The sequence below is a fragment of the Prionailurus bengalensis genome, chromosome D4, assembly GCF_016509475.1.
Source record: "Prionailurus bengalensis isolate Pbe53 chromosome D4, Fcat_Pben_1.1_paternal_pri, whole genome shotgun sequence".
Lineage (NCBI taxonomy): Eukaryota > Metazoa > Chordata > Mammalia > Carnivora > Felidae > Prionailurus > Prionailurus bengalensis.
In genome coordinates, this window is record NC_057359.1 from 14,263,572 (window position 1) to 14,282,733 (window position 19,162).

The 19,162-nt window shown below is 37.1% G+C and overlaps 1 protein-coding gene across 1 annotated transcript in view; it reads left to right on the forward strand.

Moving 5' to 3' along the window:
• CD4H9orf85 (chromosome D4 C9orf85 homolog) overlaps window positions 1-13,441 on the forward strand; it is a 71,292-nt gene extending 57,851 nt beyond the window's left edge. Inside the window, exons 3-4 of the mRNA XM_043565821.1 lie at window positions 12,382-12,495; window positions 13,013-13,441. Of these exons, the coding sequence (XP_043421756.1) occupies window positions 12,382-12,495; window positions 13,013-13,160 (262 nt within the window). The 3' untranslated portion in view covers window positions 13,161-13,441. The remainder of the gene's footprint in view (window positions 1-12,381; window positions 12,496-13,012) is intronic.
• The last annotated feature ends 5,721 nt before the right edge of the window (window positions 13,442-19,162 follow it).

A 19,162-nucleotide genomic window follows, 5' to 3' on the forward strand; every position in this document is an offset into this window, starting at 1 on the left:
TCATGATCTCAGAGTTTGTGGGATCGAGCCCCGGGTAGGGCTCTGAGCTGACAGCATGGAGCCTGCTTGCGATTCTCTCTCTTCCTCTCTCTGTCTCTCTGTCCCTCCCCTTGCTGGTACCCTCTCTCTCTCTCTCAAAATAAATGAAAAAATAAAATTCACTCATAAAAAAAATGAAGATCTGATGTGAGAGTTCATTGTAATGTAGCTGACTAGGAAGTCCAGTTACTTCTGTGACACATAACACTTAAAAAATCAGAATATCAAGCAATGACCTTGTGCTAAACATATTAAAACTTAAGGAATTTTATATATTTTCTAGAATAGTTTTAGCATTTACCCATATAACATAACCTAAGAAAGTTTATCATTATAAGCTTGACAGTGCTTTCCAAGCAACATACCAAATAAATAAGTCTAATTAGTCAAAAAGACTTCATTTACCATTTAAATCTCAGGAAGTTTGTTAACGTTAGAAAGCTTTATTTATTTATTTTTAATTTTTAAATAATTTATTTTTTCAATTTACATCCAGCTTAGTTAGCATATAGTGCAACAGTAATTTCAGGGGTAGATTCCTTAATGCCCCTTACCCATTTAGCCCATCCCCCCTCCCACACCCCCTCCAGTAGCCCTCTGTTTGTTCTCCATATATTTTTTTTTTCAACGTTTATTTATTTTTGGGACAGAGAGAGAGCATGAACGCGGGAGGGGCAGAGAGAGAGGGAGACACAGAATCGGAAACAGGCTTCAGGCTCTGAGCCATCAGCCCAGAGCCCGACGCGGGGCTCGAACTCACGGACCGCGAGATCGTGACGTGGCTGAAGTCGGACGCTTAACCAACTGCGCCACCCAGGCGCCCCTGTTCTCCATACTTAAGAGTCTCTTATGTTTTGTACCCCTCCCTGTTTTTATATTATTTTGCTTCTCTTCCCTTATGTTCATCTATTTTCTCTTAAAGTCCTCATATTAGTGAAGTCATTATGGTATTTGTCTTTCTCTGATTGACTAATTTTGTGTAGCATAAATACCCTCTAGTTTCATCCATGTAGTTGCAAATGGCAAGATTTCATTCTGTTTGATTGCTGAGTAATACTCCATTGTATAGATATACCACATCTTCTTTATCCATTCATCCACTGATGGACATTTGGGCTCTTTCCATACTTTGGCTATTGTTGATGGTATTGCTATAAACGTGGGGGTGCCTGTGCCCCTTCGAAACAGCACACCTGTATCCCTTGGATAAATACCTAATAGTGCAATTGCTGTAACCTCACAAAGTTTTAAAGCACGTGCCTAAATAGGATTACAGGTCATTATAAAACTTAATATTTAATGATATATTTACCAAAGCTGGCAATAGGAGATTCCACAGAAGGTTACACAATTGTTAGCAAAACTTAGCTCCCTTAATATTTAGAAGTTTCAATTCTCTTAAGTAATCAAAAACCTGAAAAAGACAAAACATAGCTTTGTTTTTCTGGACAGATAAAGAAAAAGAAACTGTTTACAATTTCTTATCAAGAGCAGACCAACAATCTGAAAATTTTTTGTCTTTTTAACAGAGAGAGAGGCAGAATTTCAGTCTTATACCAGTGTACTTTTAAAATCCATTCACTTCAACCTTAGTCCTGACCATGCAATGAAGTTCTTTTCCAAGGATTTCTCTTCACAAACCTTCTACAACTTTCCTTTTCATTCAAATTTTATCATAAGCCATTTCTCTGCAAATAACCAGCCTCATTTTAGGACAAAATTACTTTCATTTTCCCTCAACAAAATGTATTTCCATTCCTTCTATCTTTCCCATGTATCTCCTACAGAATTACTTTTCTTATTCCATTATCCTTAATTATATTTAACAGAATTTTAACTGTTAGAAACCTTAGTTTCCAATGAAATGAAAGAGTAACTGATTGTGAACTGTTACACCAGCATTCTTTAGATAGGCAAATTTATAAATACATTTCATAATTTCTAAAAACATATTTTTCCATAGTACAGTCTTTCAATACAGCATAAAGCATGTTTCCCGACAGGCCCAAGTGTTTTCAGTTTCTCTGCAACAAGAAGGCAAAGCAGGGGCGCCTGGGTGGCGCAGTCGGTTAAGCGTCCGACTTCAGCCAGGTCACGATCTCGCGGTCTGGGAGTTCGAGCCCCGCGTCAGGCTCTGGGCTGATGGCTCGGAGCCTGGAGCCTGTTTCCGATTCTGTGTCTCCCTCTCTCTCTTCCCCTCCCCCGTTCATGCTCTGTCTCTCTCTGTCCCCCCCCCCCAAAAAAATAAATAAATGTTGAAGAAAAAAAAAAAAAGAAGGCAAAGCAGATAAACCTGTGTTTGGTAAACAAAGCTTTAGCAGTCCATATCTTTTGGAAAAGATTTAGACATCCAGTCGATTCAATCCTATTTATCATCTCACTTAGCAAACCTTCAAAGTTTTAGGTTACCAAATATTTTGAAAGCAATAAACCTTTTTTATGTATTTAACCTACCTGTTTTTATTATTTTAAAGTTTATTTATTTTGAGAGAGAGGGAGAGAGAGCAAGCAGGCGCTCGGGGCAGAGAGTAGCAGAGAGAGAATCCCGAGCCAGGCTCTGCGATAGGAGTGTGGAGTCTGACATGGGGCTCGAACTCATGAACCGTGAGATCATGACCTGAACCCAAATCAAGAGTTGGACGCTTAGCTGACAGAGCCACCCCAGGTGCCCCTCGAAAATTTCGAGACAGCCAGATTTTAAGTCCTCTTTTTGCTGACAGATTGCAACAGTGATAACAGGAGCTTATTTGACCTTCAGTAAACCTTGATAGAATTAAAGTATTATATTTAAAGCTGATAACTTTAAAGATATGTCTGTCTTAATTAAAGTAACAAATTTAGTCTAAATACTGAACATGTTGTACCTGGGCCCACTGAAAAGTCAGTCTATTTGTTCCCCACGGCCACTTTTTACCTAGGGAGCCTGTGTAAAGTGGGTGGTTTCAGCCCAGGGAGGGGTCCCTGGACCTCTTCATGTTGACTGGGAAGGCGCTCCCGTTTGAACTTCATGCGGAGGTGGCCCAGCAGGTTGGAGTGCCTTTCACTCCTTGATAGCGAGGGCAGGAGAAGTGGGAGCCAGTGGCACCAGGGACAGTGAAAATGGTGTAGGAGCCCCTTGTATAAGCTGGTGGTGCAGAAACAGGTGGAGGGGGAGGTGGAGGCAGAAGAGATGAGGTGCCGCCAGCAAGGCTGGAGGTGTCTAAAAGCCCAGATGGCACGGAAAGAGGACTCCTGGTCCTGAAGCTCATCAGCTCAGACAGGTGAACAGATGCGTTTTTTCTTTCTCACAACAAAACGTGAAAATAGGCAGTCCCTGAAGGGCTGGAGAAGACAGGGAACCTCCCTGAAACAAAAGGAATGTCAGCAGCTGCTTGGGAATATTCCTTTAAAGCCCCTGTCTGGAGGTAGACTAACCAGACAGTTGGCTCCAGTTATCGCTGCCATTAACCAGGGAGATGAACGAGGGAAAAAAAAAAACACCTCACATACAACAAGAGTCAGGCAACATTTATCTGGTCCTCTCAAGGTATATTCCAGATCTGACACATGGAAAAGGGAGCAAACAAAGAGGAGGCGAGTAACTCAGGAAAAACAGAGGGAGGCATGTACAGGATCTTGGCAGCAACCTGTTTACAGGAAAGAAGTGGGAGCTCGTAGGGAACAGGACAGAACACAGGTGATGTGGCAGATTAACAGAAGTAGAAGGGCCTGAGGCAGGTGAGCCGATGGTGGATTGAAGAGTAGAGGGTGAGAAGATGGGTGTTCTCATGCCCTCTAAAGGAATCAGGACAGACCAGATACAGGGCCATGAAGAGCTGACCATATGGGGTTTTGGTCTATTTTTCCGGTCAGATTTCCCCATCCTCTAGTTTATATTGAGGCCGACTATGTTCAAAAGTAAGCAGACTTGGGAAGGAAGCATCCAAGGTGTCAGGGTCAAATTGGTTCCAGTTTCTCAAGATGTATTCCAAGGGAGTGTTGGATGGGATCGAGGATGGGAAAGATAGTGACAGCCTCCTGGGCTAGAGGCATCCCTGCTGATCCCCAAGAGCATTGCTTTGGATAGTCTGGGCCCTGGGGACATTTCCCTGGAACCATTGTCCCTGGTGTAGGTGGGCATCTCTGACCTGCTGACCTCTTTGACTTAGCATGCCTTCCAAAGAAGGAACCCCTGCCTATCCTTCCTTTCAATCAACATGGGTTTCCTTGGAAGACAGGAGAAGTCTTCCCAATACTGAGGTTGCATTTAGTCTGGCAGTCAGCAGTTTTTGCTTCCTTTTTAGGCCTTTTCCCAGGTAGATTAGAAATCCTGTTGTCCAAATTGACTCTAATGTGTTAGGAGACAGCTCAAGGGAGAGTCCTCTGGGACTGAGGAAAGTTGATTCCATATTTAATTCCTACAAAAATGAGGAGAGTACATTAACTGCGTAGGAGTCCATTACCAAAATCCCCCTTTGCTTCTGAATGACAGAATATTCTCATCGGGAATATTGCCTGGGATTGTTGCCCAGAATATTGTTCTGGGATTCAGAGTGGCAACCAGCGTCCTCTTCTTGACCGCTCTGACACCTTTGTACTTCTTGAGAAGGGATGTCGACCTTCCTTTGCTTCTTTATTGCATTCTAGACTGCAATAGGTGCTGGTGAATGGACTGCATCGCCACAGAGATTGGGGCCGCCTCTTTCCGTTTTGGAGGAGTCAATGTATTTGGCGACCAATAATAATCCCTTTTCTAAGACTCTAGATCTAATATAAATGGATGAGGTGAAGGTCTTGGCTTTTGTTAAGAAGAGGCAGTTATTTTATATCATAACGAGTGTCATATATCTAAGCTAGACGCCGTTGAGAGTAGGACAAAGAACACCAAACAGCCCATGGGTAAGGACAAATCTGAGACATGAAAAAAATGAAAGTATGGAACTTCTATCTAATCTGGGCAACTTTCTCATGAGCTTTGTCCATGACCCAGTCCCAAGGGAGTGGTCCGCTGTTGTGTGAGTGCCCCAACTAGGTCATAGTTTTGACTGGTCCCTTTTGGAAAGCACATGGTCAGATGTATCTTGGATTTTATGCTCACTGAGGGATCATGCTTGGTTATTTAGGAAGAAACCTTATACAGGAGTCTTAAGATCGGCAGCCATCCTAATGACATGTACAGCCATCCTGTGCCCGAGAAGAATACAGGTATTGAAAGAATAGGTAAGAGGTGCCTGGGTGGCTCAGTTGGTTAAGCATCCAGCTTCAGCTCAGGTTGTGGTCTTGTGGTTCGTGAGTTCGAGTCCCGTGTCGGTCTCTGAGCCTGGAGCCTGCTTTGGATTCTGTGTCTCCCTCTCTCTCTGCCCCTCCCCTGCTCATGCTCTGTCTCTTTCTCTTTCTCTCTCAAAAATAAATAAACATTAAAAAAAAAATAGAATAGGTAAAATAGAGAGGGCCTGATTTCTGAACCCAGTGCCATTACAGTCAGTTATTTATTTTGAGAGAGAGAGTGAGAGCAAGCTCAAGCAGGGGAAAGGCAGAGAGAAAGGGAGAGAGAGAATCCCAAGCAGGTTCCACACTCAGTGTGGAGCCCGATGCAGGCTCCATCTCATGACTCTTGGATCATGACCTAACCAAAAATCAAGAGTGGGACACTCAACTGACTGAGCCACCCAGGTGCCCCTTATCAGGAATTTTTGATCATGATTTTGTTGTAGTTAACAAATCTTTGCCTGGCTTAGGCTCACAAATATTTTCTCCTGTGTTTTCTTTTAGAAGTTGTATGATTCTTGATTTCATATTTGGACTTACGAACCATTTCCTATTAATTTTATGAATATCCAGTTGTTATAGCATCATTTGTTGAAAGGACTATTTTTTCTCCATTGAATTCCCTTTGTACTGTGCTGAAAATCAATTGATTGTATATGTATGAATCTATTTCTAGATTCTGTTTTGTCCCATTGATCCATGTGTCTATCCTTTCACCAATACCACACTAACTTGATTACTGCAGTGTTTCGGTAAGTCTTGAAATCCAATCATGAGTCTTCCCACTTGGTTTTCTTTTTCAAAATTATTTTGTCAGTTATAGTTTTTTTTTTTGCCGTTTTCTTATAACTCTTAGAATCAGTCTGTCAATTTCTATAGAAAGACATTGGTCATTGCTAGAACACAGAGTTTATTTTTGTTTACTGACCATATATACTATGACTTTAATAAACTCATGTTTTATTTATTTACTTTTTTTTTTTAATTTTTTTTTCAACATTTATTTATTTTTGGGACAGAGAGAGACAGAGCATGAACGGGGGAGGGGCAGAGAGAGAGGGAGACACAGAATCGGAAACAGGCTCCAGGCTCTGAGCCATCAGCCCAGAGCCTGACGCGGGGCTCGAACTCACTGACCGCGAGATCGTGACCTGGCTGAAGTCGGACGCTTAACCGACTGCGCCACCCAGGCGCCCCTTTATTTACTTTTTAAAAAGATTTTATTTTTAAGTAATCTTTACACCCAATGTGGGACTCAAACTCAAAACCCAGAGATCAAGAGTCGCATTCTATACCGACTGAGCCAGCCAGGCGCTCCCTCACTTTTTATTTCTAATACTTCTTTAGTTAATTCATTGGGATTTTCTATATAGACAATGATTTAAAAAAATAAAGACAGTTTTATTTCTTTCCATTCTGTATGCTACTGTATTTCTTTTTTGCCTTTATTGCACTGCTTAGGACCCCCAGTATATTTTTGAAAAGGAATGATGAGGGCCTGTATTCTTTCCCTGTTCCTGATCTTACAAGGAAGATATTCATTCTTTCATCATTAAATATGATGTTAGCTGTAATTTCTTTGTAGATGCTTTTTATCAGTTTGAAGAAGTTTCCTTTATAGTTTGCTGAGAGTTTTTATCATGCATTGATGTTACTTTAATGCTTTTTCTGTGTCTATTGAGATCAATAAATGGGTTTTCTTCCTTAGAACATCAATTCAGTGAATTATATGAATTGATTTTAATATTTTTTTTACTGTTTATTTTTATTTTTGAGAGAGAGTGTGAGCGGGGCAGGAGCAGGGGCAGAGAGAGAGGGAGACAGAATCAGAAGCAGGCACCAGGCTCCATCTGTCAGCATAGTGCCAGATGCGGGGCTTGAACTCACTAACCACAAGGTCATGACCTGGGCTGAAGTCGATACTTAACCGACTGAGCCACCCAGGCGCCCCTTCATTGATTTTAATATTGAATCAACCTTGCATGCCCTTGGATAAAGCCTACTTGGTCATGATGTCTACCCTTTCCGAAATTTGATAAATTTCATTTGCTAACATTTTGTTATAGATTTTTACATCTATGTTCATTAGAAATACCAGTCTGTAATTTTGTCTTTGTGTTATCACAATATTAGGGCCTCATCACATGTGTTGAGAACTTTTCCTTCCTATTTTGTTTTCTGAAAGGACTTGTGTAATTAGTTTTTTTTTTTTTTAATTAGTGCTATTTCTTGTTTTGATAGTATGCCTTTTCAGAAATGTGTCTGTATCAGTAGAGATTGTTGGATTTATGTGCATCGAGTTGTTTGCCAAATTCTCTTACTGTTCTTTTAATATCTGTTAGATTTACCTAGTGCTGTCCCTTCTTTCATTCCTGATATTGGTAATTTGTCTCCTTTCTTTTATCATCGTCAGTCTGGCCATGTGTTTATGAATTATATTAATTTTTTAAAAGCATCTCCTTTTGGTTTTATCGATTTTCTCTATCTTTCTGTTTTCAATTTTATTGATTTTTTTAAAAAAGTAAACTCTACTTCCAGTGTGGGGCCTGAAGTCAGGACCCCAAGGTCAAGAGTTACATGGTCTACTGACTGAGCCAGCCAGGCACCCCTCAATTTCATTGATTTTGGTTTGTATTGACATTGCTTCCTTCCATTTGTTTGCTTTGAGTTTACACTTTTTCCCAGGTGCCCCCCTCCCTGCTTTCTTAAAGTAGAAGTTCAGATAGTTCTTCTTGTTTAATATAAACATTTAATTATATAAATTTCTGAAGAATATTTTAGCTTTGTTCTATAAATTTCAATGCTGTGTTTTCATTGTCATTCAGTCAAAATATTTTCTAATTTCCCTCATGACTTCCTCTTTGACCTGCATGTTATTTAGGAATGTTTTGTTTAATTTCTGGATATAAGGGCATTTTGCAGATGTTTTTCTGTGTACTGATTAATTTCATGATGGTAAAAGAACAAATTTCAGGTTAAAAAATTTTTTTAATTTGTTTTCATTTTTTTAATTTATGGCTGAGAATATGGTCTGTCTTGGAGCATGCTCCACGTGTATTTAAAGAGAATATATTGCTCTTGTTGGGTGGAGTGTTCTGTAAATGTTAATTTGGTTGATATAGGCTTCTATCAACCAGGTGTTCTATAACTTTATTGATTTTTTTTGCATACTTGTTCCATCAATTACAGAAAGAGAAGTGTTGAAGTCCCTAATTATACTTGTGTATTTTTCTATTTCTCTTTTTATCAATAGTTTGCCTCATTTATTTTAACACCCTGTTGTTAGGTGCCTAAACATTTAAGATTATTATGTGTGTGTGTGTTTTTATTAAATTTTGTTTTTAGTGTTTATTTTTTTTTTTTGAGAGACAGATAACGAACAGGGGAGGGACAGAGAGAGAGGGAGACACAGAATCCGAAGCAGGCTCCATGCTCTGGGCTTTCAGCACAGATTGGGATCGAACTCACGAACTGTGAGATCCTGACCTGAGCCAACGTCAGTTGCTTAACTGACTGAGCCACCCAGGCACCCCGATTATTGGGTGTTTTTAAAAAATCGATCCCTTTATTGTCATGTAATAACCCTTTTTATACCTGGCAATTTTCTTTGAAGTGTATTTTGATAATAATATATTGACTATGGCTTTCTGTTTTTTTTTTTTTTTTAATATGTTTATTTATTTTGAGAGAGAGGGAAGAGAGGGAATGCAAGCAGGGGAGAGGCAGAGAGAGAGGAGCAAGAATCCCAAGCAGGCCCTGCTCTGTCGCACAGAGCCCGATGCAAAGCTCAGTCTCACAAACCTCGAGATCATGACGTGAGCCAAAATCAAGAGTCAGAGGCTTAACTGACTGAGCCACCCAGGTGCCCCTCCAGTTTTCTGTTGATTAGTAGTTGCATGGTTTTTTTCCTTGTCCTACTTTTAACTGTCTATATGTTTCTGTTTAAAGTGGATTTCTGCTATCTTTTGTCTTTCATTCCAAGATTTTATTTCTAACACTTCCGTTTGACTTTTAAAAATACCTTTATGAAGATGTAACTCACACACCATCCACTTCATCCATTTGAAGTGTACAGTTCAGTTGCTTTTAGTATATGATAGAGTTGTGCAATCATCACCACAACCAATTTTGAACATTTTCATCATCTCAGAAAGAAACCCCATGCCCATTGGTAGTCAGTCTGCATTTTCCCCCACATACCCCTACTCTTGCTTTCTGGCTCGATCACTTTGCCTATTTTGAACATTTCATATAAACAGAATCATGTAGCATGCAGTGTTTTGTGGCTGGCTTCCTAGCATAATTGTTTCAAGCATGTGGTAACATTTATCAGTACTTAATTGTTTTTTAGTACTAAGTACTCCACTGTAGAGCTATGCATCTTATTTAGCCTTTCATTACTTGATGGACATTTAGATTGTTTCCATTCTTTTGGCTATTAACAAATAATGTTGCTGTCAACATTCATGTACAAGTTTTTGTATGCATGTATATTTTCATTTCTTATGTATGTATGTATGTATGTATGTGTGTAGAGTATTGTTTGTTCTTGGCTCCTTTGTTGTAAATTAAAAAAAAAATTTTTTTAACGTTTATTTATTTTTGAGAGAAAGAAACAGAGTGTGAATGGGGGAAAGGCAGAGAGAGAGAGGGAGACACTGAATCCGAAACAGGCTCCAGGCTCTGAGCCATCAGCACAAAGCCTGATGTGGGGCTCAAATCCATGAATCATGAGGTAATGACCTGAGCTGAAGTCTGACACTTAACAAACTGAGCCACCCAGGTGCGCCTCCTTTGTTGTAAATTAATTGACCATATATATGTGCTTTTATTTCTGGGCTGTCAACTCTGTTCTACTGATTTATGCATTTGTTTTTATGTCCACACCGTACTGTTTTGATTACTGTAGCTTTGTAATATAGTTTGAAGTCAAGAAGTGTGATGCCTTTAGCTTTGTTCTTTCCCAGGATTGCTTTGACTCTTTGAGGTCTTTTGTGGCTCCATTTACATTTTAGGATTATTTTATTTTTGTGAGAAATGTCTTTGGAACTTTGGTAGGCATTGCATTGAATCTGTAGATTGCTTTGGGTAGTGTGGACATTTTAACAATATTATACAGATATGTACAGAACATTCCACTTAAAAACAACAGAATACACTTTTCTTCTCAAGTACATGTGGAACACTCTTCAGGATAGATCCTATGTTAGGCCACCAAACAAATTTTAAAAATTTAAGAAGAGTGAAATCATATCAAGTACCTTTTTCAATCACCGCAGTATAAAAGTAGAAATAAATTACAAGAACAAAAGTATAAACCTCAATAATTTGTGGAAAGTAAACAACTACTGAACAACCAATGGGTCAAAGAAGAAATAGAAAGAGAAAACAAAACAAAACACCTTGAGACAAATGAAAATGGAAAGAGAACACACCATAACATATGAGATATAGCAGTAGTTATAAGAGGGACGTTCATAGCAATAAATGTTTACATCAAGAAATAAGAAAACTTAACCTAATTTTACATCTCAAGGATTTTCCTCTAGAAAAAGAGGAACAAATGAGCCAAACTTAGTAGAAGAAAGGAGATAACAAAGAACAGAGCAGAAAAAAAATGAAATAGAAAGTAAAAAGACAATAGGAAAGATCAATAAAACTAAGAACTGTTTCTTTGAAAAGATAAACAAAATTGACAAATCTTGAGCTCAACTCACCCACTAGAAAAGAGAAAGGACTCAAATAAAATCGGAAGTAAAACAGAAGTTACAATTGATACCACAGAAATACAAAAGATCCTAAGAGACTACATGAACAAATGTATGCCAACAAGTTGGAAAACCTATAAGAAATGGATAAATTCCTAGAAACATACAACCTTTCAAGACTGAATCTTAAAGAAATAGAAAATCTTAACAGACTGATTACTAGTAAGGAGATTGAATTAATAATCAAAAGTCTCTCCCAAAACAAAAGTCCAAGACCAGACAGTTTTACTGGTGAATTCTGCCAACATTTAAAGAATTAACACCAATTCTTCTCAAACTATTCCAAAATATAGAAAAGAAGAGAACACTTCCAAACTCATTTTATGAGGCCAATATCACTCTGATAACAAAACCAGACAGGGATGTCAGAAGAAAAGAAAATTGCTGGCCTGTATCCCTGATGCACACAGATGCAAAAATTCTCAACAAAATATTAGCAGACCAAATTCAATGATACATGAAAAGGATCATACAACATGATCAAGTGGAATTTATTCTAGGGATGCAGGGGTAGTTTGACATCTGTGAATCAATGTGATATACTACATTAATAAAATGAAAGGTAAAGATATTATGTTCATCTCAGTAAATACAGAAAAAGCATTTGACAAAATTCAACATCTGTTTATGATAAAAACTCTCAACAAACTGGGTAGAGGAAACATACCTCAATGTAATAAAGGTTGTATATGATAAACCCATAACTAACATTAGACTCAATAGAGAAAAGCTGGAAGCTTTTCCTCTAAGATCAGGAACAAGATGAAGATACCTTTTCTTGCCACTTTTATTCAACATAGTACTAGAAGTCATAGCCAGAGTAATTAGGCAAGAAAAAGAAATAAAAGGCATCCAAATAGGAAAGGAAGAAGTAAAACTGTCACTATTTGCAGATGACATTTTAAAAAATTTATTTAAGTATCTCTACACCCAACGTGGGCCTCAGACTTACAACCCTGAGATTAAGAGTCTCAGGGTCTTAGACTGAGCCATCCAGGTGCCCGTGCAGATGACATTTTTAAAAGCTTTAAGAAAGAAGATAAATCTAGGGTGCCTGGCTGGCTCAGTAGGTGGAGTATGTAATTTTGATCTCGAGGACATGAATTCAAGCCTCACTTTGAGCCTCGAGCTTACTTAAAGAATAACAAACTGTTATTTAGAAATGCTATGTAATTAATCTAAATTGACATAAGATAACTGAGATTGAAATATAGGAGTTTTGATTTTTAGACTTTTCACTTATACATTTAGCTACACCCCCTCATTTCAGCAGATAAATCTTAGGAAATTAGTAAAAAATAATACTTGATTTTTTTCCCACTTGTAGTGTTAAATGTTTACAAAAAGCAGTGAAAGATTCTTATCACATAATGTGTAGACCATGTGCCTGTGAACTTGAAGTTTGTGCAAAATGTGGAAAGAAAGAAGACATTGTTATTCCGTGAGTATTTTTTTTTTTCATGTCTGGGATTTACTCTTTTAGTAATTGATAAGTGGATTTTCTTTCAAGGAAACATTCAGTAGCTCTAAGAGTCTTAAGGTGCAGTCTATCACACCAGTTTAGATTCTTTCCTTCTACCTAACAGGAAAAAAAGTCTTAATTATTCATTAAAATTTTCTATCATTACAGTAAAAATAAAACTTTATATTTTTAGGAAATGGAAATATTTATCCATAAGGCTTACATTCTTCACTCATCACAGAAGAATTCATTCATTATATAACTGCTTTTCTTTAGTGGACATCATATATTAATTTCTTTGAGGCTATTTTGTTGACAACAATATTATAATTGGTTGGATCTTGACTGATATTAGTCTTCAAGGATTTTTTACTCTATACTTATTTTTTTAGGCTCCTCCTAATCAGGAAATGTAGTATAAAGTTCTTGTCGCTCTGTAGTTAAATAATGAAAGCCTGAAGATATATAGAAGTTTTAATTTTTTTTTCAATTTTAGGTTTAATAAAGAACCAGAAAAGACAGAAAATCCTGAAAGTAATCTACGTTCCAACCCTAGAAGTTGCAGAAGAAATGAAGAAGAAAGTGATGATGATTTAGATTTTGATATTGATTTAGATGACACAAAAGACAATCAAGGGGATTAATATATTCAAAGTCAGTTTGAAAACATGAAATTCTGAACAACTTTTGACTTTTGAGGGTTTTACACAAAAATACTGTGAAATCCTAATGAGAAAAATAGCAAAAACCTATATAGAAAACAGGCAAAATTCACACATGGACTATATAACTTATGCATGATACTTGGATAATTATGAAACTTTCATTTAGTGTTTTCTTACAATACATTTTTTAAAAAAGTTTTTTAATGTTTATTTTTGAGACAGGGAGAGACAGAGCACAAATTGGGGAGGGCAAAGAGAGAGGGACACACAGAATCTGAAGCAGACTCCAGGCTCTGAGCTGTCAGAATAGAGCCCGACACGGGGCTCGAACTCACAAACTATGAGATCATGACCTGAGCTGAAATCAGACACTTCACCAACTGACTCAGCCACCCAGGCGCCCCTCTTATAATACACTTTTAAGTAGCATATGCCAGAGTACCTGCCAAAGTGAATATTAGGTTATCATATTGCAGTTCAAGGGAATTATTTAGAAGAATGTGCTACCTAATATCAAACTAAACAAGATTCAGAATTGTTACTTGTGTAAGAACTATCTCATGGAAAAATGAGATGATATAACTATAGTGCAAGCTTCAAAAATTGGTCCTCAGCACCTTTTGATAGATTGATCCCAAGTAAATGGCCCACATAACAAAGTCCCTTTACTTAAAGTTTGCTTATAAAAGACTTGTTATTTATTTTTTGTAATAATGTTTAATAAGTGTATTTAAGCAGTTTTTCTTGAAAGTATTTTTACATACTGGATCACATTTTTTAACCTTTCTTCTTTTGTGAAATATACATACGGAAAAATATATAAAATACGTATGTGTAATTTAATAAATAATTATAAGAAAAGTCATACATCTGTCATCCAGATGAAGAAACTACTTTTAAACAATATAAATTAGTTTTGTCTGATTTTTAGTCTTTTTTATCTTTTTATTTTGAAAAATCTCAAACCCAAGGAAAACAGCAAACTAGTACAATGAAACCTTGTGTATTCTTCCCGTAGATTCACAATTGATCGGTTACATTTTCATTATATCTCATTAGGTATTAGATACATATTTTATTTCCTGAACCATTTGAAAATAAGTGGCAGACATTGGATTTGAACTTTATATGAACAGACTTATACATGAATGTTATTTTGTATCTCTTTATAATGAAATAAATAACATGGATGTGAAATTGATCCATATTGTTGTAAGAGCTTTAATTTGTTCATTTTGCAATACTGTGTTTTATTCTATCGTCTTAACATACTACAATTTATTTATCCTCTCTAATGCTGAGGGACATTTGAGTTATTTTAAAATTTTCCTAGTACAAATAATACTGCTGTGACCATAGTTACATGTGTTTCTTGGTATAAATTTCCATTAGATGTATATTTAGTAGCGGTACAGGCCATCCAGCTATGTACATCTTCAGGATTACTGTATAATGCCAAGCTATCTTTCCAGAAGAATTGTTATCTCCTTTCCCCACAGCAATCTATTAGAGTTCCAGTGCTCTGTATCCTTTTTAACTAACACTTGATCTTTACATTTCTGTCAGTTTGGTAAGTGTGTAATATGTCTTTGTCTTATTAATTTTATAATTTATATGTATATGTATGCATGTATATGTTACACACACACACACACCCCCAACATTTAGGTTGCTTCCACATCTTGGCTATTGTCAATACTGCAATAAACATAGGGGAGCATATATCTTTTCAAATTAGTGTTTTGGGTAAATACCCAGTAGTGGAATTACTGGATCATATGGTGTTTCTATTTTTTTAGTTTTTGAGGAACCTTCATACGGTTGCATAGTGGTTGCACCAACTGATGTTCCCATGAACAGTACACAAGAGTTCCCTTTTCTCCACATCCTCACCTTGCTGTTTGTCTTTTTGAGGGTAGTCCTTCTGACAGGGTATGAGGTGATGTCTCATTGTGGCTTTGATTTGCATCAAAGTCATGGTGCATGGTTAGTGATGTTGAGCATCTTTTCATGTGTCTCTTGGCCATCTGTGTGTCTTCTTTGGAAAAATGTCTTCCCATTTTTAATGGATTTTTTTGTTTAAAAATATAAAATCTTATTAAAACGTTGAGGAAAATGGAGACATAAATGGAGGAAGAGAAAAAATAAGTGGAAAGAGATACCATATTCATGCTGGAGAAAGAGATACCGTATTCATGGTGAGGAAGTCTCAGTATTCTAAGGTTACAATTTTGCAGAAAGTTTCCCATAATTTTGTGGGGCTTACCTTTTTGCATACAAAATTATTTTCTGGCTGAGGTAACTTTTGTGGTTAAAGAGCCAACTAAATTAATTATTAGACCTAGCATAAATTCTTTCCCATCTGAATAAGTTATAAATCCTCAGATTACCTTCTTAGGAGAGAAATTTAACAAAGAGCATCACCTAGTGACATATCCTAATATCTGCATTTCTGTCTTTAGTGGTAAGAAAGGTTTTGCCTTGTTTTTTTTAAGCAAACATAAATTTAATTGTTACATTTAGTTCATTTATATTTTTTAGGAAGTATTTTGTACAATCTAAAAATTTCTTTTCATTGGAACTCAGCATGGGTCTAAATCCTGCTGTATCATTTACTAAGCTGTATGTCATGGTACAAACTAGTTAATCTTTCTGTGCCTTGGTTTTCATGAGGTTGATAGAAGGATAAAATGCATTAATATGTGAAATGCCTAGAACCTATAAGAACACTATGCAATTGATGCTATTATTGCTACTGTTTGATTATATGTATAAATAAATTGGTAATGGATTAGTAATTATTAATGGAGAAAGCAATTTAGTTGTTTGCGTACATTCTGCAAGTTGCATATATATAAATATCTATAATGTAATATATATAAAAATTCCATATGTGTGTGTGTGTGTGTGTGTGTGTGTGTGTGTGTGTATATATATATATACACATATATATATAGACACAGAGAGAGAGAGAGAGAGAGAATGCAGAATGTATATATATGGAATCCTGTTAGTTGCAAATCCATGTTACCTGGCTTCAGGGTCTGTTTTTTAACTACTGAGCTACTGTACCAGTCTTAATCACATTTCAAAAGCAGTTCCAAAGGTAAATAGAGAAAACTATTAGATGGAGGACATGGCATGAACTTACTTGGTGACTAAAAAGGCTTAGAATAATGACAATATAATAATAGCATGCATTCGTTCAACAAATAATCGTTGAGCACCTATGTGTGCAGGGCCCTGTTCAAGATACGTGGGGTACAACAATGAACAAAACAAAGATCCTTATCATTTCAGAGACGGCTTTTTAGTGGGTAGAGACAGACAATTAGCAATAAACGTAGGAAGTAAATTATATTAGAAGGTGAAAAGTGCTGTGGGAAAAAATAAGGAATGCTTGAGTGATTGGGACTCTAAGAGCTTGGATAGCCTAGGGATGGGTGTACAAGTGGGTGGGAAGTGGGCTGTGATTTTTAAGTGAGGTGCCCAGAGTGACACATTGGGGAAAAATGTCCCAGGCAGAGGAGAAAGCCACAATCTGGCAAGATTTTGCCAGATTTGTTCAAGGGACAGCAAGGAAGGAAAGAAAGAATTAAGTTGGAGACTCATAAGCCATCAGGGAGGTAATGGATGGCCCGATCATGTGAAACCTGCTTTTGAGAGGTTTCTTTTTTATCTTTGGTTTTCAGCCATTTGACTATGAAATTTGGTTCGTGCCTTAAGGTTTTCTTAGTTCTTCAAATCTGTTGGTCACTGTCCTTAAATTTGGAAAAAAATCAATTTGTAGGTTTTCCTTTCTAAATTTTTCTTAATTATTTTTTTTAAGTAAGCTCCACACCCAATGTGGGGCTTAAACTCAAGACCCCAAGATTAAGAGTCACATACTCTACTGACTGAACCAGCTGAGTGCCCCCAGTTTGTATGTTTTCTATTAGCCTTTCTTGTCATTCATTCATTCATTCATTCTCTTCTAAATAAATAGGATTAAGGTGTTGAGTGTGCTTTTAAACCCAGCTAGTAAATTGTTAATTTCAAGATACTGGATTTTGTAGTTCTAAAATGTCCATTCAATTCTTTTTTTACTGATTGTAACTGTTGAAATGTTCCATGTTACCTATCTTGCATATCTTTTCCTCTTTTTTTCTTTGACATATTCATCACAGTTATTTAGAAACCCTTTTTTACTTTCATTTCTTTTATCTTGATTATTGGACACTTTCTCCTGCTTTGCACATCTAGTAATTTTTATTGTATGCTAGAAATTGTGGGTGGTATGTTATAGAGGCTTCCTCTAAAAAACAAATTACTGGTCACATCAACCTAGTCCTATCAGAACTTGGGTGTAGGCTTTACTGGGGTGGTCTGTTTTCGTTCGCACTTATTTCTAGAATTCCTTATTCCTATCTTCTTATTCCTCAAGTATGGCCTTTATTTTTGGAAATGTATTTCCTGCGATCTTAATGTGGGTAAGCTCAGACTCCAGCACTGTGTGACCTCTGTCATCTCTGCCTGGCTTTAAGCCTCTCAGCAGCTGTTCTCTGCTAGGACTCCTTCGCTTGTGCCCTGGCTGTGGCCAGCTTCGGAGACTAAGGAATGACCAGAGAAGCAGAAGGAGAACCAAGAAAGGGTATCCTCCTGGAAGGCAAGAGGCATGTGGATTAAGTGTGGAATGTATCCTGGTACCGTTCAAAACTAAACCCTCTCCATGATAAGCTCATCAAATGTTCATCATGGCTCTGTGTAGTGCTAACAATCACTGTCCACATTTTACAGATGAGAAATCGAGGCAAAGTAATTTGGCACACAACCAAAAAGCGTCAGGCCTAGGTTTTGAACCTATACAATCATCTGATCCCAGAAACCCTTCTGGATATTAGGGTTAGTATGCATACGGATAGTATGTGAGTTGCTGACTGGATAATTCCACTGTTTTCCATACTATTACTATTCCAGGGCTGTGCTGACAGTCCTCTGCTATGCTTTCGTATTCCATTATGTCAGACAATCCTGAGCTTTTTTCCTAAAGAACCATTGGGTCCCAGGCATCACTGGAGAGTGCTCATTGCTGATGCCCTTGAGTTCAAATCACTTATTTATACTACTCCTTTCTGTGACATTTCCACATCTGAGTCATAATACCTGTAATCTTTCTAAGTAGGTGATGTCACTTTATTGTGAGACCTACTTGCGTTATGGAAAGAATGTAGGTGTTGGCAAGCAATTCTGAATATATATCCGGTAGGTTGTATTGGGATTATCTTGCATTAGAATTATCCAGTAGGTTGCAGTGATTATCTTTTAGTACAGTAATAATTATGAGGAGAAGAAAAAGAAAGTTTTTATATGTACTTGGTACATGTGTACATATTTTATCATGTAAGATAAACAACAGTGTTCTGAGTTAGGTGTTCTCAGCTTCTCAGGTGGCAAAACTAAGTTCAGAGGTTAACTTGCCACAGTCAAAAAGATAATAAGTAATAAACTTAAGATTCAAACCAAGTCTATATGGCTCCAAAGCCTGTATTATTTCAACCACATTTATCCAAAATTACGCATACTCCATGTCCCTAAACATTTTTTTTCCTTAAGTGAAGTTTGTAACATCATTAACTTGAACACCCCTCTGTCCCTTACTATCTCCCTCTTTCTAGGTCTTTTCCTTCCCCTGTAACATTAGTTGTATACTGAATGATTGCCCTGTTCAAAAGCTACATTATTTTTTAATAGAAAGGTATAGATATCTCCCATATAGCTGTGGCTTAGAATTTTGTCACTCATGCTGTTCAGATTTGTGTGGAATAGTGATGTTGGAAGGCCATCTTTCATGGTTTTTATTGGCAACCCTTTTGGAGTCAGGGATGTGTATTGGGATTACATACTGAGCTCTCTACTAATGAGTCCTACACTTTTGTTAGTAATTATACAGATGGAAATGATTATGCTATCCCAAATCTCTTACATAAGACTTTTTTTCTTTT